General features: G+C 41.1%; 1 protein-coding gene across 2 annotated transcripts; it reads right to left on the bottom strand.

The window, feature by feature from the left end:
- Positions 1 to 7,396: 7,396 nt before the first annotated feature.
- On the bottom strand, positions 7,397 to 22,448 carry LOC146547159 (NLR family CARD domain-containing protein 3-like). Of its 2 annotated transcripts, none has more exons than XM_085265867.1 (12): positions 22,352 to 22,448; positions 21,137 to 21,274; positions 20,954 to 21,052; positions 20,146 to 20,247; positions 14,654 to 14,732; positions 14,297 to 14,510; positions 12,354 to 14,163; positions 12,098 to 12,271; positions 11,574 to 11,747; positions 10,901 to 11,056; positions 8,457 to 8,506; positions 7,397 to 8,281 (listed from the first exon to the last, which is right to left on the bottom strand). In XM_085265867.1, the coding sequence occupies exons 2-12, from the start codon at positions 21,223 to 21,225 to the stop codon at positions 7,746 to 7,748; spliced, it is 3,483 nt and encodes a 1,160-aa protein (XP_085121993.1). In that variant the 5' UTR covers positions 21,226 to 21,274; positions 22,352 to 22,448; the 3' UTR covers positions 7,397 to 7,745. The 2 variants fall into 2 exon arrangements, 1 of the variants encoding a protein (XP_085121993.1); XR_014890851.1 differs by having other exon boundaries at positions 8,183 to 8,281; positions 8,457 to 8,586.
- Positions 22,449 to 25,722: the final 3,274 nt, after the last annotated feature.

Genomic DNA, 25,722 nt, shown 5'->3' with positions numbered 1-25,722 from the left:
GCTATATGTGGAAGGAAACTGTGACCTAGGACAAGCTGATGGCATAAGATGCAAGTACAACTTAAAACACCTGAGTTTCCTAATGTGTTCTCAGCTTGTTATAATTCTAGACAAAGGGGAGTAGCAATTTTAATACATAAAAATATAAATTTCACAGTACTCGATACAGTTATAGATCCAGAGGGCAGATTCTTAATCATTAAACTATCTATACGTGATAAAAAGCTATGTATTGCAAGTGTATATGGTCCAAATGTTGATGATCCCTCATTCTTTCACGGTTTTTTCAGTGCACTCTCTGAACACTTAGATGGCACACTTGTTCTTGGAGGTGACCTCAACCTTGGACTAAATGAAGACATGGATAGGCTCAATACAGCGGGAACTCAGCGTAATTGGCAGTCCACAAATATAATCAAACAGTATATGAGCGACTTTGGTCTTTGCGATGCATGGCGCTCCCTTCACCCCACCAGTAAGGAATGGCATCGTTGCCCACCTCTCAATTTTAAATACACGTAGACATTGAGGGCTAGCAGGAGGGACCATGCGCTTACCTGCTGCTCTCTGGCAGGTAGCTCCAAGCCCTCCTGGGTTTTAAATGCACCTTAGAACACACATGCATCAACATTACAATGAGCGGGTGGAAGGAGGTTCGGAGTCTTCTCTCACCCCCGTTCTCTGCGACCTGCTGGAGCAGGGGGGCTAGGACTAGGAAGAGGAGTTGGCCGTCCGACTGCGGTCTGGAGTGTGGAGCCTTCCTGCTGCTGCGGAGTCGGGGCGGTCTGCCTCCCCCCACCGCAGGGAAAAGGGAAACACCACCTGGGTCTGGGTGCAGTTCCCCCCTCCAGGGGCGGGGGCACCTAGACCCGGTTTGTAGAGTACGCTTGGGGAGTGTGATCGTGTGTACAACGTCTCTTTATGTCTGTCTCCACGTTGGTTGAGTGTGGAGTAAGTGCATATGAGAGCATGAGGGTGGGAATGGATGTTTGTATCTGTGTGTGCCTGTACGTTTGTGTCTATATGTCAGGTTGGGTATCAGACGCCACCTCTCTGGGGACATCTCAGGCCCTCCAAGGTTTGGAGGCCTATCTCCCCCTACCACCACTTCCCCTGCCAGTGGCGGACCCCCTCAGACATCGGTGCGTTGGTGGTTCTTTGTGTCCGGGGATGGGCGTCCAGGTACACACCGGCTCACTCCTTGGCGGCCGCTTATCGGGGCCTGGAGCCTGGGGCTCGCTCGGGCCACTTCGGAGGTGGGGTGCCCCCGGCCTCTCGGCCTGGGGCTCGGTCACTCAGGCGCAGCTGGCTGCCGGCGGAGCTCACGGGCGCGTCACTGCAACTCCCCCTGGCTTCTGCTCCGCGGCTGCTGAGTGAGCCCTCATCTGGGACTCTCCTCAGCTCTTTCTGGGACAGTGGCGCGGCTGCCCCTCTGTTGGTCTTCCTTGGTCTCTTGTGTTCTGGGGGCCTCTGGATGTCTGGAGTTTTGATCTCCTCCACACCTGCTTCACGCCCTGGAGGACGGGGCTGTGGCCCCCCCACACCCTCTAGCAGATTATTACATGAAGGAACCTTTTAAAAAAACAAAAAACAAACGCGTCCATGCTCACAGGTGTACACACGGGTGATCACACCCACAAACTACACCCTTTTTGGCTCCTACCTCAAAGCACACTGTGTTCTGTTGATCTTATGTGCTGCACAATAATATTTAACATTTAGTATTTACTGTCATATTCCCATATATCATTGTGATGTTGTTTATTCTATTACTCTTGTTCTCTTCTGCTTGCTTTCTTTTTTCTTTCTCAGCAGGTGATCCAGGTGATTGATATATGCATTTTTTTTCTCTGCCCGTTCTGTTGGTTTTTGTCTTTTGCCCTTCTCCCCCGTCCCTCTTCTCAGCTGTTTCTCTTTCCCTCTTTCTTTCTCCCCTTCTTTCCCCCAGTCAAAAAAAAAAAAAAAAAAAAAAAAGATGCAAGTACAACTCCTCCGGTTTCATATGCAAAAAAAATTATTGCGCTAGCTTACGTGGTTGCAGTGCTACCGGGATTTAAAAATAGTTACGCAAAATGGAGCGTGTCCGCTCCGACCGGCTTTAAAGGGTTAATGTGTTCTGATATGAGGTTTGACAACAGCTATATGAATGAGGAAATGAGTAACAGACAGCTGCTTCAGGCTCACATGACAGAGGAGTCAGAGAACAAAATGAGAGTGAGGCAAAGAAAACCTTCAGCAGGTCAGATATGGTATCAATAACAGATCCATGCTTTCTCTTTGTTTAATAGAACACTGGAAGCTTTTTCCCTAAACCTCAGATGTAATTGCCATGGTCTGCGGTGGGTGGGTGGAATTTCCATAAGGCCCCTGAACTTACCTGGGATCTGCCCCTGGGCAGGGCCAACTCCTCCAGCTCCTGCACACCTGGAGCCTATTGCAGGCAATCAAGCCAGAGGGATTTAAGCCACACCTTGATGTTCATTCACTGCCAGTTTGTCATGTTGGTAACAGGCCTTATGCTTCAAGTTCTTGCTGTGATTTAGCTTACTAACGAGACTTTCTTGTGCTGCAGTTGCTGAATTCACTTTGGCTCACACTCTACCTCTGGACTCAGGATACCAAGCAACCATTTTGAAAATCACTCTGTGCCTCACCTGCCTGCCCTCCTGCCATCACACTGCATCTGAAGACCCCGGATCTCAGGTCAGCCTTGTCACGCCACTCAGCTCCCCTGGATTGTCATCACCCCCCTCTCAACACTCTATGTCCCCAACTGCAAGTAAGAATTGCTACTCTTACAACTTACCACTTCAGAGCTGCCTCCACTACCTCCCTAACTCCACTGTCTTCTCTCTTCAGTGTGACTGTTCCCTGCTCAGCTCCACTTTGCATCTCAGGCCCCTTTCCCTCGCCCTAGCCACGTTTCCCAGGCCACGCCATGTCAAACTCCACGTCTTACTGGGGTTTTTTTTGTCCTTACTACGTTTCTTGCACTTAAGCCTAATAAATTATTGTTACATCATCTGCTGTCTCTGCTCTGGGGTTCTGCATCTGAGTCCTGTTCAGTACAGACCACTCGGTCCTGTGACAGTAATGCTTTGTGGTTTCACAGTCACACTGATGTATGTTTGTAGACTTACTGAAATAGCCCAGAGTGTCAGTCTGTTTGTGTCACACTTCCCTGTGCTCAAGTGACTGTCAGTGTCATGCAGTTTGATTAAGCACTGAACAGTCTTCCAGTCTAGAAGGGAAGGTCTCATGAGTAAAATTTCACAGTTAGGTTACATTTAGGTATTTGCTTTGATTTGTTCCCAAATAATGAAAACTACATTGTGGGCGGTGCTATATGACTGTTTTACTGTACACCCAATGTATAATAAATATTAATGACATTCAGCCTCACATGTTCCTTTAATTTTTTTTTTTTTTTTTTAAAAATAGCTTGTTTTTAAAATTGATATAATAAAAGAAACATGAAGTTCCATATTAATCAGATCAGTATGTACAGCACTAACGTCACCAATGTCTCTTTTATCTCTGGCGAGATGTTGAGTTATGTCCCTCTGCCGGTGAGAAGATGAACTGCATGGAGTCAGTTTAATGAACGTAGATGACATGAAGTGTTTTTAAATCAACCTTTGATAATTGTACAGATGACTGCTGATAACCATACTCACACCATGACACAAACAGCGATATCAATTAAAGTCATATGTCAAAGTCATAATATGATCCTGGGTGTACACCCAAACACATTACCACAGGGTAACACAGAGAAATAATCATTCATACCTGTTTTTCACTTAAAAGAGCACTTTCTCAGCAGTTTTACTTTGTGATACTGTATTTATTTTGACCTAGGTTGAATTCAATGTTTATGAAGGTAGATAGATCTATATATATCAATCATAATAATCTGACAATACTATAATATTGGCCATATTATATTTTCATTACCACAGTGAGAGGACTTTAGTCTCATGAACAACATTAACTAATTGTTATTTACTAACTAATCTTGGAATGACTGTTCAGCACAGAAATGAAGCCCAGCAATCATGTTTTACAGTCCCGTGGTCTCAGCCTCAGATACTCAACTAATCAAAGTGATGTCATGACAAAAATGAATGACCAACAAAACATTTTTCTCTTTCATTTCTGTCAAACAATGCTGTATGTAACGTGTCTCACGGAGTTAAAATGGCTGTGTCCCTGAATTGGGACAATGCCATTGGCTGTATCCCAATTCAGGGTCTGCAGCCTTAAAGGCCGCATTTTAATTACGTCACAGCGACGCGACGAAGGCTGTCCCAATTCAAAGGCTGCTCGAAATGCGGCCCTCAAATGCGTCCTTCATTTCACTGAATTTTAAGGATGTGGCGGTGTAGACTTGGTGGCCCAACATATCCCAGAATGCATAGCGCGGCTGTGGGTGTGGATAATTTTGCCGGGGAAAAAAAACGGCAGAAGAGGGGTGGCCGAAGAGCAAACTTTTAAAAGTAAGAACTGAATATTATGTTACTTATGTGCGAATGCTTAATAACGAAGAACATTAAAACATTACTGTTGGCCACATGTCGGGAAAGTTATGTGACATTAGCGATGTTTGTACTAACTTGGTTTTAAAGCCTTTACTTTAATATATACGCCGTTCAATAGTTGACGTTAATCTTACAGAGAATGTGATGATTTTATGGATATTTAAAGTCAGCACTGAGACAAATTTAGTAATGCCAACATATTAATATGTCATTTTGGCAACCGTGGCTCAGGGGGTTGGGAAGTGTATCTGTAACCGGAAGGTCGCTGGTTCGATCCCCGGGTTCTCTGTCCTGGTCGTTGTGTCCTTGGGCAAGACACTTCACCCTACCGCCTACTGGTTGATTGATTGATTGAATGCTTTATTGGTCATATGCAGGTTGCCCCGCAGAGGAATAGGACCCCCCCCCCCCCGGACTTACACACACACAACAAAGACATCACATGGGAATACAGTCGGAGATCGGTGCAGAGAAAACACTGAAAAGTTACACAACAATGGGAAAAAGTACAAGAGGAAAAAAAGAGACCTCTTCTCAGGCTGGGCACCTATGGGAGGACAGCATGAGAACAGGAAACAAAAAAAACCTCCTCTGCACAGAGAGCACATTAATGTCCACATCACAACATTAGAGCACGTGACTAGCCACAGGAGTGGATAGGGGGGTGGGGGGTAATCCGAAGGAAGACAGCAGTCGTCCTATACAGCGCTACCATTTCAGCGCGGCACGCAGACCCGCCGTCTTCCCCCGCAGGAAACAAGCATCGAAGGCGTTTGGAAAGGGAGGGGGATGAGTGCGTGCTTATCAGTGTAAGTGTATGTGTGTGCATGTCCAGAGTTCAGCTGAGACAGTGTCCTTCGCCCTATCAGGCTAAGTAAACAGTATCCAGCCAACCCAGGTGGCCTTGCATGGGAAGAATAGTCATCACACAGTCGTTATCAGGGAGTTGTTTTGGTGGGCTCCAGCCTTGGGCCTGAGCAGCTGGCGCCGTGATGTCCATATGTTGAATATTGTTGATTTCTCCTTTATGCGAGCAGCGAATTTAGCACTCTGACACTGGTCTCTCGATCTCCCGTTGGAGAGCCGCGAGCCTCCCCATGATGGTGTTGGCCAGAGGGGCTGATGGCACGATATGGCAGCCTCACTTCTGTCAGTCTGCCCCAGGGCAGCTGTGGCTACAACTGTAGCTGCCTCCACCAGTGTGTGAATGCGAGAGTGAATGAATAGTGGCATTGTAAAGCGCTTTGGGTGCCTTGAAAAGCGCTATATAAATTCAATCCATTACTATTATTGTTATTATTAAAAGAAAAATATTTGTCTCTCATATATATAACACAGTTATATATACAGTGTCAAAGAAACCTGTCTTTGAGTGAAGATTTAAGGTGACAGGAAATATAAATAATATAAATAAATGCAGCTTGAATCTTTACTGAAGCTCAGTATTTGAAACAGACTTCATTCAATGCTGTAATAACTAATAATGATTGAAATTATAACTTTAATATTGCCCATATTATATTTACATTACCAAAGTGATATGACTTTAGTCTCATGAACAACATCAGCTAATTGTTATTTACTAGCTAATCTTAAATGACTGTTCAGTACAGAAGTGAAGCCCAATAATCATGATTTCACAGTCCTGTGGTCTCAGCCTCAGATACTTATCAAATCAAAGCTCATGTAGAAAGAAACAAATAAATGAACAAAACATTTTCTCCTTCATTTCTGTCAAACAAAGCTGTACGAAGTGTTTCCAGCTGTCGGTGTCACGGTTGCTAGGCAACCTGGGCAGCATGACGGAGGTTAGACCGTCCCATTTCACAAGCCTCTCACTTCCGACCTTAGCGGCCCTTGTGGACCGTTAAGGCTGTGTACTTTAAGGCTGCAGAGCCTGAATTGGGATATAGTGGTTGAGAAGGTAATTTATCCATTTAAATCAGCTGTGATGGATCAAGGACACATCTAAAACCTACAGGGACACCGGCCCTCGTGGACTGGGATTGGGGACCCCTGCTTTACAGTCACAGGACGCTGTAGGAGGGACAGCAGTCCCAACAACAGAGTGAGGAAGAGATGGAGGAAGGTGAAATTATCGCAGTAAGAAAATTGATGGGGGGACATAATAAGCAAGGGAGAGATTCAAGGGTTCAGGTAAAATGATTGACTACTTTGACCATGAGCCACTGCTATTGTGTGTTGCTTATAATTGCCACATGCAGTGCAACTATCCTAACCCAGTAATTGTACCGACCTGATCAGACCTGTTTCAATATCAATAATTAAACAAAATGACATATACACATGTGTATGTATGTAATGTACACACATACACATGTGTATGTATGTAATGTACACACATCAGGTCCTCAGGGTGGGCAAGTTTCAATAAAATTTGACCAATACTTTAGCAGGAGTAGAGAGTCTTGTGAATAGTGGCAAGATGGACTGACAGAGGATCCTTTACAATGGCATGAGCTCACCAGTGCTGATGATCAGTTCTACTCTCTTGCCAGTGGAGGGCGCTGCTCACTTAATGCATTATTATTGCACCTTTACTTACATTCACTTCTGTTAAACATCAACACTTTGGTTGCTTTTTCTTTTGGTAATGTGTCTCCTTGCATGCTTCACTTGAACCTCATCCTCTCATTTGAGCCTCTCCCAGTTATGATGACAGAGAAATTTGAGGGCCAGGGAGCCAAAAGAAGAGCACAACTTAGATACAATATTCTGTAAAGCTGGACCATGTGACCAGATACATGGTATGGATAAATAGAGCACATCTTCTTATATTATAACACAAGAGGTCATCTGGACAGGTAAATGAATGATTTACAGTCACAGTTACAGTCTTTTTGTCACTGTTTTATTTGAGTCTATACCACAACAGAGTAAAACAATGTTCAGTATTGGTAACTGACTATCTGTATATCTAGGTTCTAAAGGACCATTTAATTCTCCAAATTTGACCACAGACACGTTAAAATCTAGTTATGATTTCATCACACTAACAAAAGTAAAAATAAATATCAAGATGAACCCTGACTGCTCAACAAACTTACAAAGCCAGGAAAGAAGTTTACAAAAATCATTTAGAACAGTTTAAAACATCAGCTGAATCCATAAATCTGAAAACATGTTTCAAAATGAAAGAGACCGACATGTACGGACTAAACTATCTGTTAGGACACTATTATGCTAAACTACACATAGAGTCACTGAGGAACCAGAGGACCAGATTCCAAACCCAGGATAAAGAGGTTCAGTGAATGTGGTGTTGAAGGTGTGGAGGTGGATCAAAGTGTCAGAGGAGACTCTGTAGAAGGACAGAGTGCCAGCAGGACAGTCCACATACACTGCTACTCTGTTAGAGACAGAGGAGGAGGAGGAGGAGGAGGAGATGGATGTTGATTTCTTATTGTGCCAGGCAGAGTAGCGGCCATCATCACAGCAGCTCAGACTCCAGGACTGATCACTCCATCCAAACAAACAGTCATTGTCTCGTCTCCTTGTGATTCCTCTGTAACTCACTGATATCTCAACTTTTCCATTCCACTCGACCTCCCAATAACAACAGCCAGTCAGACCATCTTTACACAGCAGCTGAGGCCGTTCAAATCTGTCTGGATGATCAGGATATGATTGAACTTCCTTTGCTTTTCTCACCTTCATGTTGTCAGAAAGTTTGAGTTTTCTGTGTACTGTGTTTGTGTCGATTGTGAGTTGACAGGAATCTGATGGAGAGAACAAACACAATACAGCTGCAATTATTGATCCATCATCTGTTCATTGATTGACACTTTGATGATGACTCCTGACATCAGAGATGTGAATGAGTGATGTGACAGTTTGAAGATGGTTGAATGTGTGCTGCTTTGTTTTCATGAATCACATTAAAAACACACTTACACTTCCTCAGACTTCCTAGTTTCAGCCATCGGACTCCAGCAGGCTCCACTCTGAAAGGAGGAGGGGGGTCAGACCACCACAGTCTCTTTCAGCATGCACACATGGACATTACATCGCTCTCACACACATGCTGTTAGACAATGATAAAGGAACAGTCAAACATTTTCACAAATACACTTGAAGAAAATGCTTCTGAAGTCTTGTCCAGTGGTTGTCATGATCTAGTTAGTCTGTTTTATTATAGCAGAATTCATAATTTAAATTATGTGGATCACCATTGTAATCTCTATTTGTCAAAATGATCATTCATTAACTTAAACATCACTCAGTTATGTAGTTTAAAAAAAATTCTTTTCACAGGAGACTTCCTAATTAAAAAGACAATGAAGCTAAGGTTAAAAGGGGTTCACCGGTGCACTTGTATGCCTCCACAGGTGCGCAGAGAACCAAACCTTACAGCTACATATAAAAAAAAACCCCAAAAAAACAGTGTAGTCCAACAAAAAGATTGAAAGCATGCAGACAGGAGCAGCCGGGGATCAAATCACCTACTCTTCTTATCAGTAGTTGGCCTGTGCTACCTCTTGAGCTACAGTCACTTTAAGTCACAGCATACTAAAAGCTATTTCATCAATACTCCCAAATGAGTGAGAATGAAGCATGCATGTTTTTACACAATTTCAATGGAGTTTAATTTTACTAATTACTAAGCAATTAAACTAATTACTTTAGTTATTTTGTTCAGTTTTTTGGTTCTTTTTTCTTTTTCAGTGAGAGAAGTCTAGTTTGTTTGTCCATTAAAGTCAGGTCCAATATCTGAGGTGGAAATGTGAAGGACAGCAGACAGGTGATCATCACTGACAGAGAATCTGTACTTGGATTTGTTAAATATCATTCCTTTGTTTGTTTGTTGACATATAAATGTAGATCCATAGAGAACCAACATCTTCTGAGCAGGTCTACCCAGCAGTGATACTAGTTGAATCAGACTGACAGTATTGAATCAGACTGCATATCAATTAGTTCAATCTGAACATCATTGGAGCCTTTCCCTATAATGCAAGTTAAGGGAAATGAAATCATGTGCATTTCATTCTAAACTGTTTTGGAATTGCTCTCATCATCTCTCTCTGAATGTGGAGAAGACGAAGGAGATTGTTGTGGACTTCAGGAGAATGCACACCCAACATGCTCCTCTGACCATTGACGGAGCGTCTGTGGAGAGAGTGAGCAGCACCAAGTTCTTGGGTGTGCACATCACAGAGGATCTCTCCTGGACGTACAACACCACAGCACTGGCCAAGAAATCACAGCAGCGTCTCTTCTTTCTCCGCAAACTAAGAAGAGCAGGAGCACCAGCCCCCATCATGTACACTTTCTACAGAGGCACCATCGAGAGCATCCTGTCGAGCTGCATCACTGTGTGGTTTGGAGCCTGCAATGCGTCCTGTCATAGAACCCTCCAACGCATAGTGAGAGCTGCAGAGAGGATCATTGGTGTCTCTCTCCCCTCCCTCCAGGACATTTACAGCACCCGTCTCACTAAAAAAGCCCTTTGCATAGCGGCTGATCTTCAAGCTGCTGCCGTCAGGGAGGAGACTGCGGAGTCTCCAGGCCAGGACCAGCAGACTGAAGGACAGCTTCATCCATCAGGCTGTCAGGAAGCTTAACTCCCTCCCGATTCTGCCCCCTCTCCCCTCTTCTCCTCCATGGTCTCACTGAACTCTGTCACATACACACACACACACACACACTCTCTGACTCACTCACTGGCCTGCACCAGTTACCAGTCACTTTGTGGAGCATTGGACTGCCATTACCTCATAAGACTTTGTTGTTATACTATCTCTTACCGTACATTACTAAATCTCCATTTGCACTATTTGCCTATTTGCACTACTCTGCCTGGTTTACACTCAATGTCATTTACCCTTACCTGAATATTGTATATTGTATATTGCATAGCTTTCTTGTTAATTTGTATTGTATTTATTTATTTAAATTTTTACTTTTTAATTATTTTATTTGCATTTTTTAATCACTCTCTTATATTTAAATGTTCATTTGCTATTTCATCTAGGGTTTGAGAGTAACGAAATTTCTATTCTCTGTATGTCCTGTACATGTGGCAGAATTGACAAATAAAGTTGACTTTGACTTTGATCATGCGGGGCTCAGAACACATACCAGCTCAGGGCATATTATCATGGCAGAACCTACTGAACACTGTGTTAAATTCCCCATCAGAGAATGGCTTACTGTGTTTTTGTGATTATGTTGAAAATCAAAAATCTTGTCTTAACACAGCAATCTGCTCTCCACAAACTAAACACATAACTTTACTTTTTGATTACAATACATAAAAGCTCCTGCATCACATACTCTTTCTTCTGATAAGTCGTCTGTGTTCAAATGTGTGTGATGCTATGAGACGTTCTCTGTACCTGAGATTGTCAAGTCTCAGCTGCTTCAACAGATTCATGCCTGTCTCTCCTGGATGATTGTAGCTCAGGTCCAGCTCTCTGAGACAGGAGGGATTAGACCTCAGATCTGAGGCCAGAAGAGTACAACCTTCTTCTGTTATCAGACAGCCCGACAGCCTGCACATAATAATCATTACAGATACTATTAGAGAACAGCAGATAATTAGCACAAAAAAGTACAGGACAAACTACAATAATAATTCATTCTGGTTATAATACGAACCAATTTAATTTCTAGTCTGTGTTGAAATCCAAGGTTGATTCTGTTCATCGTTACATCCAGATCAACAGAATCAACCTTTTGGGATTTAGTTAGCTTGATGACTGAGCCTGAATCACGATATCTGTGTTGAAATATTTCAGTGGAAAGTGACCATTACATTCCATAAACTGTACGTTTGTATGTTATTCACTTTTTGATCATAAACATTTAGTCCAGATTTAAAACTCAAAGTTCAAAAATCAAACGAAGGAGAAATCTTAATTTTATCAGTGGGCAAGAATTAAAGAAGAAAAAAATGGAAATGTTAAAGAAAACCCCTCAAACTTGCATAAGTAACTAACCCCGGCTTGGGTTACTTATGCAATCCAGATTTCAAAATGTTCATCAACTAAACAATTGATTATTTCTGACCTGAGTGTTTCCAATTTACAGTGTGGACTTCTTAGTCCATCCGACAAAGCTTTTACTCCAGTATCCCTCAGGTTGTTGTTGCTCAGGTCCATCTCTCTCAGACTAGAGAACTGGAGACTGAGAACTGACGACATAGTTCCACAGCTTTTCTCTGAAAGGTTACAAGTGCTCAGTCTGAAGAGACAGTAATTTAGAAGAAAAAAAACATTTTTAAAATGTCTAATTTAAACTTTTAATCACACGTGATATATATAACATATAATCCCTACACCTGCTAAAGCCTAAAAAAGATTCTTGATACTTATTGAAGATAAACAAATTGTTAAATAAAAACAAAAAAAATTGCTAATTTAGACAATTCCAAAGTTTTCCCCAAAGTACTAAATAAATGTGTAAATCTCAATATGAAACTGGAAAACTTTAAATGCTTAAAGAAATTCAGGAGTGCATGTTATTGTTTACATTCAATGAAGGTTCGAATTAGCAAACAGCTCTCACATTAAACCACAAACAATGTATCTGACCTGAGTTTCTCTAATTTACAGTGCATACTCTCCATTCCAGCTATCAAGAGATTTACGCCTGAATCCTGCAGATTGTTATTGCTCAGGTCCAGCGTTCTCAGCTCACAGCCTTCTACTTTGAGAGACAGAGAAAGAGCTTCACAGCTTCTCTCTGTCAAGTTACAGTTATTCAGCCTAAGAGAAAATACACAGAAAGCAGCAAATTCAGTCTTTATTTTCCTTGTGAATAGATCTTAAAAACTTTATGGTAACATACAGAGCTTTCTTAGATGCTTTGAGCACAGGCAGCAGCCTCAGAAGAGCATCCTCTGAAGCAGAATATTTCTTCAGATCAAGAACATCCAAATCTTTTTCTGATGTCAATAAGATGAAGACCAGAGCTGACCACTGAGCAGGAGACAGTTTCTCTGTGGAAAGACTTCCCATACTCAGGGACTGTTGGAGCTCCCCAACTAGAGCACGATCATGTAGTTCATTCAGACAGTGGAACAGGTTGATGCTTTGCTCTACAGACAGATTCTCACTGATCTTTTTCTTGATGTACTGGACTGTCTGTTGATTGGTCTCTGAGCTCATTCCTGTCTGTGTCAGTAGACCTCGTAGAAGGGCTTGATTGGACTGCAGTGAAAGACCCAGGAGGAAACGAAGGAACAAATCCAGGTGTCCATTTGGACTCTCTAAGGCCTTGTCCACAGCACTCTTGTGAAGAAATTGTCCACCACAGTTTTGGAGTTTGAGTTTATTAAATGCTTTAGACCATGCAGAGGTTTCTCCTTCTAGCAGATTGACACAGAAGTTGAAGAACGTCAGATGGACATGAAGAGCAGCCAGAAACTCCTGAATGCTCAGATGGACAAAGCAGAACACCTTGTCCTGGTACAGTCCTCTCTCCTCTTTAAAGATCTGTGTGAACACTCCTGAGTACACTGATGCTGCTCTGACATCGATGCCACACTCTGTCAGGTCTGTTTCATAGAAGATCAGGTTTCCTTTCTGCAGCTGTTCAAAAGCTAGTTTTCCTAGACACTCAACCATCTTCCTGCTCTCTGGACTCCAGTGTGGATCTGTCTCAGATCCTCCATCATACTTGACCTTCTTCACTTTGGCCTGAACCACCAGGAAGTGGATGTACAACTCAGTCAAGGTTTTGGGCATGTCTCTCTGTTCTTTTGTTTTCAGCACATCCTCCAGAACCGTAGCATTGATCCAGCAGAAGACTGGGATGTGGCACATGATGTGGAGGCTTTGTGATGTTTTGATGTGAGAGATGATCCTAGAAGCCTGCTTCTTGTCTCTGAATCTCTTCCTGAAGTACTCCTCCTTCTGTGGGTCAGTGAACCCTCTGACCTCTGTCACCATGTCAACACACTCAGGAGGGATCTGATTGGCAGCTGCAGGTCGCGTGGTTATCCAGATGTGAGCAGAGGAAAGCAGATTCCCCCTGATGAGGTTTGTCAGCAGCACATCCACTGAGGTGGATTTTCTGGAGTCAGTTAGTATTTTAGTTTTGTGGAAGTCCAGAGGAAGTCGACATTCATCCAGACCATCAAAGATGAACAAAACCTGGAAGTCTTCAAAGCTGCAGATTCCTGCTTCTTTGGTTTCAGTAAAGAAGTGATGAACAAGTTCCACCAAGCTGAACTTTTCCTCTTTCAGCACATTCAACTCCTTGAAAGTAAATGGAAATATGAACTGGATGTCCTGGTTGGATTTTTCTTCAGCCCAGTCAAGAGTGAACTTCTGTGTTAAGACTGTTTTCCCAATGCCAGCCACTCCCTTTGTCAGCACTGTTCTGATTGGTTCATCTATTCCAGGTAAAGTTTTAAAGATGTCTTCTAGTCTGATTGTTGTGTTTGGTTTGTCTGCTTTCCTGGATGTTGTTTCAATCTGTCTGACTTCATGTTCATCATTGACCTCTGCAGTCCCTCCCTCTGTGATGTAGAGCTCTGTGTAGATCTGATTCAGAAGTGTTGAGTTTCCTGCTTTAGTGATCCCCTCAAACACACACTGGAACTTTTTGTTCAAAGTAGATTTAAGTTTACATTGACAAAGTGGAGCAAACATTTCTGAAAACACAAAAATACATTACATTAATTTGGTTTTCAGAAAATATCCCAAAATTTCAATTCAGTAAGTATTGAGACATTTTTCAATTTTAAATTCATGCTGCAGCTTAAATGTTTTGAGAAATCCCCTTACTGCTCTGCAGACGGTCAGCCAGCTCTTCCTGCTTTATTCTCTTCAAAAAGTGTAACACAATTGTCACAAATGCCTCTCTGCTTTTACTCCTCTGCTTTTTATTGTCATCCTTCGACATATTATCTTCTTCCATCTCTAAATAATCTGGACTCAAAATCTCGTGCATCTTCTTCAGTTCATTCTTTACAAACGTGATGATGTTGTCCTCTAACAGCTGGAACAAAATATTATAAGAACATTATGTCAATGACAAAATAGTGCTGACATCATGTCCTTTCACTGGTCTACAAAGAGCAACATGAAGATGAATGAACATAATAGATGTAAGAGTGGTTGTTATATACTGTATGTACGCACCATGAATATGGAGTCCAGCTGTTTTTGATCCTGCTGGACAAAATGACCACTAGAAACCTCTGAATTTTCCTGGTCCAGTCTGTGGAGGACTCATGAATATTAGTTCATGCACAGGGGAAAGACAATGTAAGTGACATCTGAAGAAAAAAAAACTAAGGTGTTTAGATTATATATGACTCCATGTAGTTGTAAAAGTTTGCCACTCTTGACGATCTCATTGATACTCAGCTACTCAGCTTAGCATTTTTTCAACATTGTACATCTGATAAACAGTTATGTGTTAATTCCATGAAAGATCATTGTGTAAATTCAACCTGACACCTTCTATTATGTTTGTCAAATAACTTTAGCATATGTGTGCAAATTTAATGCAGGCACTTTTTTGTTGTGGGTTTTTTTTTTTTATTCAGAATGTTTTCTTTCTAAACCCAACCAGCATCTGTATCAATGGATTTTCCATACACTTAATAGACTGCATCGATTTATTGTCTATCAGGGACAATAAGTAAAGTAAAGTAAAAGTAAAGTGTGCGAGTTAGTCCCCATAGGGAAATAGTTCCTCTGCATTTAACCCATTCACCCAGTGAAGCAGTGGGCAGCCACCAATGCAGCGCCCGGGGAGCAGTGTGTAGGGACGGTACCTTGCTCAGGGGTACCTCAGGGTAGCTGTTCAGTGGAGTCGAACCCCCGACCTTCCGATCATGGGGCCACCACTCTACCTGCTGAGCTATCCCTGCTATCCATGCCAACAATATTATATTTTCACAGCAGATCCTCCTTTCATTTGATATTTCTTATTTCTTATATTCTAATAATTTCAAAAAAATTCACACATTCAGAGGATTCAGTAACTGTTTGAGATTCTTTCAAAATCTCCTTTGATAGTGTTAAGATCCTTCTCTTCTACTATTGTCCTGTTTTCACTGTCAGATTGTGAACACTGGTGATGATGTACTCTTGGTATTTCCAGGTAAAATGAGTGCTTGAGTTCATTGTGTCTGAATGGATACGTACATTCTTCAACATAAAGAGCTGTTGCACAATTATCTGCCGTTGTTTTCTGTAAATCTAGATTTCAAAGAATGTGAATCAACTTTAGTTTAAGGTGCAATCAGTGAGGTAAATATGATTTGGATTTAAATGGTAATTAGGTATTTCGTGGTCCTCATGATGTGACCCTCAGCCATTTACACTATGCAGGACTATGGATGGTCCTACAATAAGCTGCAGACGTTTAAATATACATCTGTGTATATATTATATAATAAAGGAATTCCTTAATACCTTAGTATTCCAGTTAATTTAAGTCAAACACCAAACTGATGGCTAAAATAGCGTCAGTCAGTGTTAGTAACAGCTCACCTTTCTGTAGGAGATGATTTTTGTCCTTTAAAATACAGGGAGTGCAGAATTATTAGGCAAGTTGTATTTTTGAGGAATAATTTTATTATTGAACAACAACCATGTTCTCAATGAACCCAAAAAACTCATTAATATCAAAGCTGAATGTTTTTGGAAGTAGTTTTTCGTTTTAGCTATTTTAGGGGGATATCTGTGTGTGCAGGTCACTATTACTGTGCATGATTATTAGGCAACTTAACAAAAAATAAATATATACCCATTTCAATTATTTATTTTTACCAGTGAAACCAATATAACATCTCCACATTCACAAATATACATTTCTGACATTCAAAAACAAAACAAAAACAAATCAGCGACCAATATAGCCACCTTTCTTTGCAAGGACACTCAAAAGCCTGCCATCCATGGATTCTGTCAGTGTTTTGATCTGTTCACCATCAACATTGCGTGCAGCAGCAACCACAGCCTCCCAGACACTGTTCAGAGAGGTGTACTGTTTCCCCTCCTTGTAAATCTCACATTTGATGATGGACCACAGGTTCTCAATGGGGTTCAGATCAGGTGAACAAGGTGGCCATGTCATTAGTTTTTCTTCTTTTATACCCTTTCTTGCCAGCCACGCTGTGGAGTAATTGGACGCGTGTGATGGAGCATCGTCCTGCATGAAAATCATGTTTTTCTTGAAGGATGCAGACTTCTTCCTGTACCACTGCTTGAAGAAGGTGTCTTCCAGAAACTGGCAGTAGGACTGGGAGTTGAGCTTGACTCCATCCTCAACCCGAAAAGGCCCCACAAGCTCATCTTTGATGATACCAGCCCAAACCAGTACTCCACCTCCACCTTGCTGGCATCTGAGTCGGACTGGAGCTCTCTGCCCTTTACCAATCCAGCCACGGGCCCATCCATCTGGCCCATCAAGACTCACTCTCATTTCATCAGTCCATAAAACCTTAGAAAAACCAGTCTTGAGATATTTCTTGGCCCAGTCTTGACGTTTCATCTTGTGTGTCTTGTTCAGTTGTGGTCGTCTTTCAGCCTTTCTTACCTTGGCCATGTCTCTGAGTATTGCACACCTTGTGCTTTTGGGCACTCCAGTGATGTTGCAGCTCTGAAATATGGCCAAACTGGTGGCAAGTGGAATCTTGGCAGCTGCACGCTTCTAGATTTTCACATATAACACCGTTGCTTATGCAGTTACATTGGCTTCCTGTCGAATTTAGAGTCCATTTTAAGATTTTGGTTTTAACTTTTAAGGCTCTTCAACAACAAGCACCACCATATATTATTGAACTTTTACAGCCCTATGCCCCTAGTAGGTCTCTGAGGTCGAGTAGTCAGGGCCTACTTGTCACTCAGTATACGAGACTGAAAACTAGGGGTGATAGAGCTTTTGCTATTGTGGCCGCCAGACTGTGGAATTCCCTTCCTCAGGACTTACGATCCGCTGTTTCATTGATTACTTTTAAAAAACAGCTAAAAACACATCTTTTTAAAATTGCTTTTTGCTAACTTTGTTTGTATCTTGTTTGTTTTTTTTATAATCTGTTATATCTTGTAAAGCACTTTGTGATTTCTATCTAGAAATGTGCTATATAAATAAAATTTTACTTACTTACTTACTTACTTACTTACACGCTTGACTTTTCTCAGTTCATGGGCAGTTATTTTGCGCCTTGGTTTTTCCACACGCTTCTTGCGACCCTGTTGACTATTTTGAATGAAACGCTTGATTGTTCGATGATCACGCTTCAGAAGCTTTGCAATTTTGAGACTGCTGCATCCCTCTGCAAGATATCTCACTATTTTTGACTTTTCTGAGCCTGTCAAGTCCTTCTTTTGACCCATTTTGACAAAGGAAAGGACGTTGCCTAATAATTATGCACACCTGATATAGGGTGTTGATGTCATTAGACCACACCCCTTCTCATTACAGAGATGCACATCACCTAATATGCTTAATTGGTAGTAGGCTTTCGAGTCTATACAGCTTGGAGTAAGACAACATGCATGAAGAGGATGATGTGGACAAAATACTCATTTGCCTAATAATTCTGCACTCCCTGTAAATAAAGCAATCTTTAGACTCATCACTTTTTAAAGATACCCTGCTTGTGTCAGATCTAAGTTCTCCAGGTTTCCCATAGATCCTGTTAGACAGAAGAAAATTGTTTTTTCATTTCCAGCAAAAGAATTTGATGAAGACTTAGAATACTTTTGTCATCCATAAGAGAACCTGGTTTGCAGGCCATGCCTGAGCAGAAGGAAACTAGTGTTTGTGATTTACCACCCAAAGTAAAACAGTCATTTACACTATGCAGGACTATTGATGGTCCCACAATAAGCTGCAGAAGGTTAAATGTACAGGGTGGGCCATTTATATGGATACACCGTAATAAAATGGGAATGGTTGGTGATATTAAAGTCCTGTTTGTGGCACATTAGTATATGTGAGGGGGCAAACTCCTCAAGATGGTGGGTGACGATGGTGGCCATTTAGAAGTCGGTCATCTTGGATACAACTTTTGTTTTCTCAATAGGAAGAGGGCCATGTGACACATCAAACTTATTGGTAATGTCACAAGGAAAACAATGGTGTGCTTGGTTTCAACGTAACTTTATTCTTTCATGAGTTATTTACAAGTTTCTCTTCGTTCACAGCCATTGACATGTCGAAGAGGTTAACACGTGAGGAGCGGATCGAAATTGTGTTGATAACTGGTGAACGCAGTAACCGGGTCATTGCAGCAGATTTCAATGCAAGACACCCTACGAGACCACCCATCTCCCATGCTACAGTTAGCAAACTGCTTGCTAAGTTTCGTGAAACTGGTTCAGTGTTGGATTTGCCAAAATGTGGACGTAACAAAACTGTCACTAATGAAGAAACATCAGTGGCTGTCCTAGCTTCATTCAGCAAGAGCCCACAGCGTAGCACTCGCCGCATGTCACTGGAGAGTGGCATTAGTCGAACATGCCTTCGGCGGATATTAGCTACTCACAAATGGCACCCTTACAAACTCCAGCTACTGCAGCATCTCAACGAGGATGACCCAGATCGCCGCACAGAATTTGCAGAATGGGCAAAACAAAAATTGGAACAGGACCCTCAGTTCACGCAGAAGATTTTGTTCAGTGATGAGGCAAACTTTTATGTGAATGGTGAAGTTAACAAACAAAACCACCGCTATTGGTCTGACACTAACCCACATTGGATGGATCCCTCCAAGACTGTTGGAACAACAAAAGTGATGGTTTGGTGTGGTATATGAGGTACAACGGTAGTGGGTCCATTCTTCATCAATGGAAACCTCAAGGCCACTGGATATTTGAAATTGCTACATAATGATGTGTTTCCCTCTTTATGCACTGAAGCTGGCACGTTCCCTGAGTTTTTCCAGCAAGATGGTCACCACCACATTATGGGTGCCAGATCCGAGCATTCCTAGATGAACAGTTTCCTGGAAAATGGATTCGTCGTCGTGGGCCACTTGAATGGCCCCCAAGGTCTCCCGATCTCACCCCCTTAGACTTTTATCTTTGGGGTCATCTGAAGGCAATTGTCTATGGTGTGAAGATACGAGATGTGCAGCACCTGAAACTATGGATACTGGATGCCTGTGCTGGCATTTCTCCTGCGGTGTTGCTATCAGTGTGTGAAGAGTGGGAGAAGAGGGTTGCATTGACAATCCAACACAATGGACAGCACATTGAACATATTTTATAAGTGGTCAGAAACTTGTAAATAACTCATGAAAGAATACATTTACGTTGAAACCAAGCACACCATTGTTTTTCTTGTGACATTACCAATAAGTTTGATGTGTCACATGGCCCTCTTCCTATTGAAAAAACAAAAGTTGTATCCAAAATGGCCGACTTCTAAATGGCCACCATGGTCACCACCCATCTTGAGGAGTTTGCCCCCTCACATATACTAATGTGCCACAAACAGGACTTTAATATCACCAACCATTCCCATGTTATTATGGTGTATCCATATAAATGGCCCACCCTGTGGAATAAAGGTATTCCTTGCTCAGTTCCTTATTTTTTTTTAATGCTGTTTAGGGCCATGAAACAACAAAAAGCAGTTCATTTAAAACACATCATTGTTACTAACAGCTCACCTCTCTGCAGGAGATGATTTTTGTCCTTTGAAATAAATGAGGCGATTTTTTGACCGGTCACTCTTTAAAGATACACTGCTTGGTTCAGGTCTCCCATAGGTCCTGTTAGACAGAGAAGAATTTTTTTTCATTTCCAGCAACAAAAACAGATGAAGACCTCACCATCATCCCAAATACAACCTTGTTTTTCCAGACTGTAAATCAGCATAAAGAAACTCCAAACAGTCACTGTAAGAACAGAGCACCACTCAGACAAACGTTCTCATCCCAAAGCATAATATGTTTAATGTGACAAATCATCGGTATGTTATGCTTTTGGCCACCCAACACATCTCTATGTTACCTGTTCAGAAAGGGATGAAGCACGAGAACTGTTTGGACTGAATCTACACATGTACATTTATTTTACTTTCTCATTATGAATCGCTTTGGAAAACACTATCTAATATGATTAAGGTTGTGGTTAAGAGTAGGGATAAGGTTATGGTTAGGATTAGGATTAGGATTAAGTTTAGGGTTAGGGCTGGAATACACGTCTGGAACGTGTGTTACCACCGGGAGAGTCATTCTATTGGATCCTATCCACAACCCGGCACGCATCATAGGGGCGCGGAAGGTTACATTTCTGGTTCCTATGTGACACCTCAGGACATGACAAATCATCGGTATGTTACGTATCGGGAAGGGGAACGGTCTCACCCAGACGTAAACACTTTACTTTGGCCTTTACAGGACTACCCATGTTCCTACTTTCAACAGGCACCAAAATGATAACTATCAAAAAGTTCATATTACTAACACAGCTCACCTCTCTGCAGATGATTTTTGTCCTTTAAAATAAATGAGGCGATTTTTTGACCAGTCACTCTTTAAGGACACACAGCTGGGTTCAGCTCCAGGTTGGTTCCTGTGAATAATGATGGAGCAGTGATGTGAGAGCTGAGCTGTGACATGGAGAAGAGTCGTGGACAGTTAGAGATGGTCATCTCACCTCTGAGCTTTGGTCTGGCTCTCATGTTCCCCACACAGAGTGGTTTTAGAGGGAGGGACTCCCTCCTGTCTGTTCTCACACTGATCCATGCTGCTGAATTCACATCCACATCAGCTCACACACACTTTCTACCTTCACCTGCAGAGGAAACACAAAACATTCATGTGGCAGTCAGACGGCAGTGTGACGCAGAAGAAGCTTCCATCAGCTGATGTATTTCAGGATGGCTGCCAAACTGCTAGACTTACTTTTAGAAGAACTAATAAGCTTACACCTGCCACTGGCTTATTGCTGAACAGAACACATCAGTGGCAAGTTTGTGTTGGCATCCTTACTACTATTAAAACACACTGATGGTGGTTAGTTAGAGGATAAGTGCTTAACTCTATTTTAGGTTATTTTGGTACTCACAATCTCTCTGTGCTTCTCCACTTGTCACACATGACATTTGAAATATTATTAGCATTAACTGAAAAAATCTATTGTGTCGACTCTGTCTTGGTGCAGATTTAGATACAAATATTGAACTTAAGCAGTGTGACTCTGTGTTTTGAAGGAAAAGTCATGCTGCGATTTCAGTGTTTACTGCTTCTATTTTATTACATCTGGAAATAGAAGGTTAAATATAATTGATAAAGGAAGAAATGTATTTGAATTTCTGAAGCGATAACACTGAACTCAAAATTTAAACATTAACTGTGGTTACACAGGTGTGAGGGATTAACTACAATTGAATTGCTGTGAATTCCACAGATCCTCCATAAATCCATCCCAACAATGGCACTTACAGGAACCCAGCAGGAAGAACTCACCCATTCCAGTAATGCACTTTGTTCCTTCATAAAACAACAATAAAACAGCCTCAGAGTCAAACTAGAGCTTAGCAACAGCACTTCAGTTTTATAGTTTGATTATGAAACCGTTCAGGGTGCACTTCAAGAACACCTGAGTCTTAGTAAATATAACACAGTCAGGCTTTCTGTGTTTAAAATGATCTGATGAACAAATCTCTACCTGCTCATTCTGTTTGAAAGGCTCTGAGCCGAATGTTGGAGACTTCGTTGTTGGGGGTTTGGAGTCTTTAGCCAATTCAAGACCTCAGAGATTAGAGTCTTCAAATGTTCACCACATAAGCTAACAAACAAAGATAAAAGCAGCTGCTTTGTGATGGAGAGAAAAACCTGGGAGGCTCAAATAAATCAAAGTTCTACTCACTCTGCGTTTCTCCCACTAGCTTCTTCGCTATTCAGCTCTCTGGTGTCTTCACGACGTCTGTGTCAAGAAAAAAAGAAAATCCCCCAAATCATCTCTGTTATCACTCAGGCTCATTAAACTCTTCAAACAAGTCTTAAGCTGTAGCTCATAGGTTGAAAATCAGCTGATACATTGTAATATGGCTTCAATAATTAACTTGCAACAACGCTCTGACTGGAACACCCTAAACAAAGCTGAGAACAAATAAATCTCCTCATTCCTGACAACTATTAACATTTACACATCAAATGTTGAGCAATCTGTACCTCAGTCTACTACAAACAAAGAACGGTACAGCAGCTGGAAACGTTCCTCCTTCACCTCTACAGGAAACATTGAGGGCAAAGTTGAAACCCTCAGGCCAATAACTGATCTCAATATTGTTGTTTTTAGTATTTTGAATTCATCGTTAAATGAAAGTTTGTTTATATCTACAATTTACAAAGCATCACAGGAAGTTACGAAAGTTCAGGGAAATGTTGCTCCGGCGGACGAGGAAATGAGCTGACTGGGAGTAATGGGAAAAAAACTGAACAAACTGGATTTTAGTGACCGAGGAGTTTTTGAAAAGATGGCTTCAAACGATAAACAGATGAAAGGCACTTATGTGTTCGTGTTCACTCTCATGATTTTTCACAGTATTTTATTCTTAAGTTTCCGTCCACGTTATTTCAGGTCACTTTGGGCTGTATAGGTTTAATGTATTTTCAGATTTCTATTTTCTTCTCCTGTTTCCAATTCCCAGTCAGCCCTCAGTCTGTGCATATACTGCTCCTTCTTTGTCTTAGCATTTGCTTTGCTGACATAGTGTCCTCTGGGTTTTCTAAATTACCTCTAAGATGTAGTTTTCACCCACTGACTCGGATTTGGCCTTTTACCACTTGACCTGAATAAAGATTTTATTTTTTGCTTTGAGTCCTGACCTGATATGATGAGTGCTTTGTTAATATATATATTTTCTGTATTATTACTGGATGTTTAATCAAATAATAGTTTAACATTTAAAATTACAAATTAGTTTGAAGAATGAGAGCTTGTTTCAAACACAATTTAATACAGTAGATAGTGAAAAAACAGGAAATGTCTGTCATTTAAACTTTTTATCTGTTACTTAATTTTTACTTAATTTCTGTTGTAAAATAAATAATGGGGGTTCTTTATTAATAGGAAAGGCTTAAAATTTGTGAAAATACAATGAAAAATTCAAAATCTATGCATTTTCAGGGCGTTCTAGTGGGCCTGACTGGAGTCTTTGTCGCGGGGACGCGGGGTACTCCTTGGACAGGTCTCCAGTCTGTTGCATGGCTAACACAGGGAGATAGACAACCATTCACATTTACATTCACACCCATAGGCAATTTAGAATCCCCAATTAACCTACACCCACTAACTGCGAGTCTTTGGGCTGTGGGAAGATAAAATACAAATTAAGTATTAAAATAAAAGCCTCTAGACTGGCAACAGCAAAATGTGCTGTAAAAACTAAAAGAAAAACTGTGAAGTTGTGATAGTCATGAATGCATTTCTTTTTAAAGTAACTGAATACCAAGGGGCATAGATTTAAAAAAATGAAGACTGAAAGACACTATATAAAAAAATAAAACAAAGTAATAACAAAATCTTACCTTCCAAATATAACTCTGTATTTGCACGTGGGGATGAAAAGGGCATCATAATTTAATTTCAGGAACTGTTTTTGAATTCCATGTGCTGACTTTGAAACTGTCCCATTAATATGATTTAATTAATATTTCTTTTTTTCCTGCCATGCAGTTTGACAGTTTTTGTCAAAGATCACTGAGCTACATTCTCACATCTACCTGCTGAACAGGAGAATGGCTGCAGTTTGCGTCTCGATGCCTGAGATTGTCCAGTTGGCAATGTGCATCTACCAGTTTTGCAGACAGGTGCTTCACTTGTGCCTCTCCAAAATGATTGTAGGTTGAGTGTAGCTTTCTCAGATGGTAGGAGTTGGAGCTTAGAGCTGAGAACAAACAGCTATTAGAGAACAGTGCTACTATAGTAAGTTTAAGTGTTAAATTCAAACCTTTATTCATTATTGTCTTTATATTTCATATTGAAATAAAATATAGTCATTTGACTGTAAGGTTGACTCTGGGGAATTGTCTCCCCCTGGTGGCCAAAAGAAGAAGCGTTTGGCATCAGTTTGCTGACCACAGTGTTTGTTTTAATTCTCTTAGTCCCAAAAATATGATGCTTGGGTTCAACGTGCAGGTTATATTAAAAGGGAAATTGCACAGATTTTATTCAGTAAAGGTCAGTTTATTATTAGTGGTAGTATAAGTAGTGTAATGTTGTGTAATGTTTGGGTACAACCACTGAAGGAAACTGTTTCCAGGGCCTACTCCGTGGATCGGCTTCCTCCGAGGCGTGGACGTCTATCAGCAGAGAATGTACCTTCACCTATCAGCAGAGAATGTCCCTTAGTCTGTAACACAGTCAAATATATTCTCAAGTAATATTCAAGCATGCCATTCAGCGTGTTAGTACGAGCAGCTCGGGAGCAGCTTGGGAGAACAAGAAAACAGAGACTGCTTTAGATTGTCTTCCCAAAGTGACTCAACTTTATTCACAAGTACAACAGTTTATATAGAGGGTAAAATTCATGAGACAGCAGATTATCAGTTTAAACCAGTACAGACCAAGATAAGGCAGTGTCTTCCTGCCCTTGGGTGAAGAAGCATCCTTTGTGTAGTTTATTAGTTCAGCTACAATTGTGATTATCTCAGCGACATATTTTCAAGGCACAAAACGAAGAGTTCTTACATTAGTGAAATCTGAAACAAACCATTTGGCCTCAACAGGCGTCTCCTAAAAGATTAAGAAACTAATGTAGCTGAGGGAGTGATCTCTGTGGTATTTCAACCTTGTACCAGCCTGTGATTCTCACACATCAATTCTTGGGTCAAAGAGAAAAATAACTAAAACAAAGGGGCCTTATTGAATGACAGAGTTTTCCTGCATAATGTCACTATAAAACAATATCCAGTAAATGCTACCATGGTACTAAAATACCTAACAGTTCCCCTCTTTTATTATTTTTTTAAAAATAATAACTCAAATAGAAAGGAAAAATCACAAATGTAATAACATAATATAAAAAGCAAATCATAAAATGTAATAGTTCACAACCTAATGTTCAATATACACATCAGGAACATCATTGGTAACATCTGGCACATCCTCAGGATCAATTTGTGCTAATTGCAAATACATTGAAGTAGCTGTACTAGTAGCTATATGGGTTATCATTGAAAATGTGGCTTGCAGAAATTTGAACAGGGTTGCACTTTACAATACGAAATAGTAAA

The sequence above is a fragment of the Mchenga conophoros genome, linkage group LG23 (genome assembly GCF_057382185.1).
Source record: "Mchenga conophoros isolate Kocher_MC1m ecotype Shallow Benthic linkage group LG23, M_conophoros_male_GT1.1, whole genome shotgun sequence".
Lineage (NCBI taxonomy): Eukaryota > Metazoa > Chordata > Actinopteri > Cichliformes > Cichlidae > Mchenga > Mchenga conophoros.
This window is presented reverse-complemented; position numbering and strand designations above follow the sequence as displayed.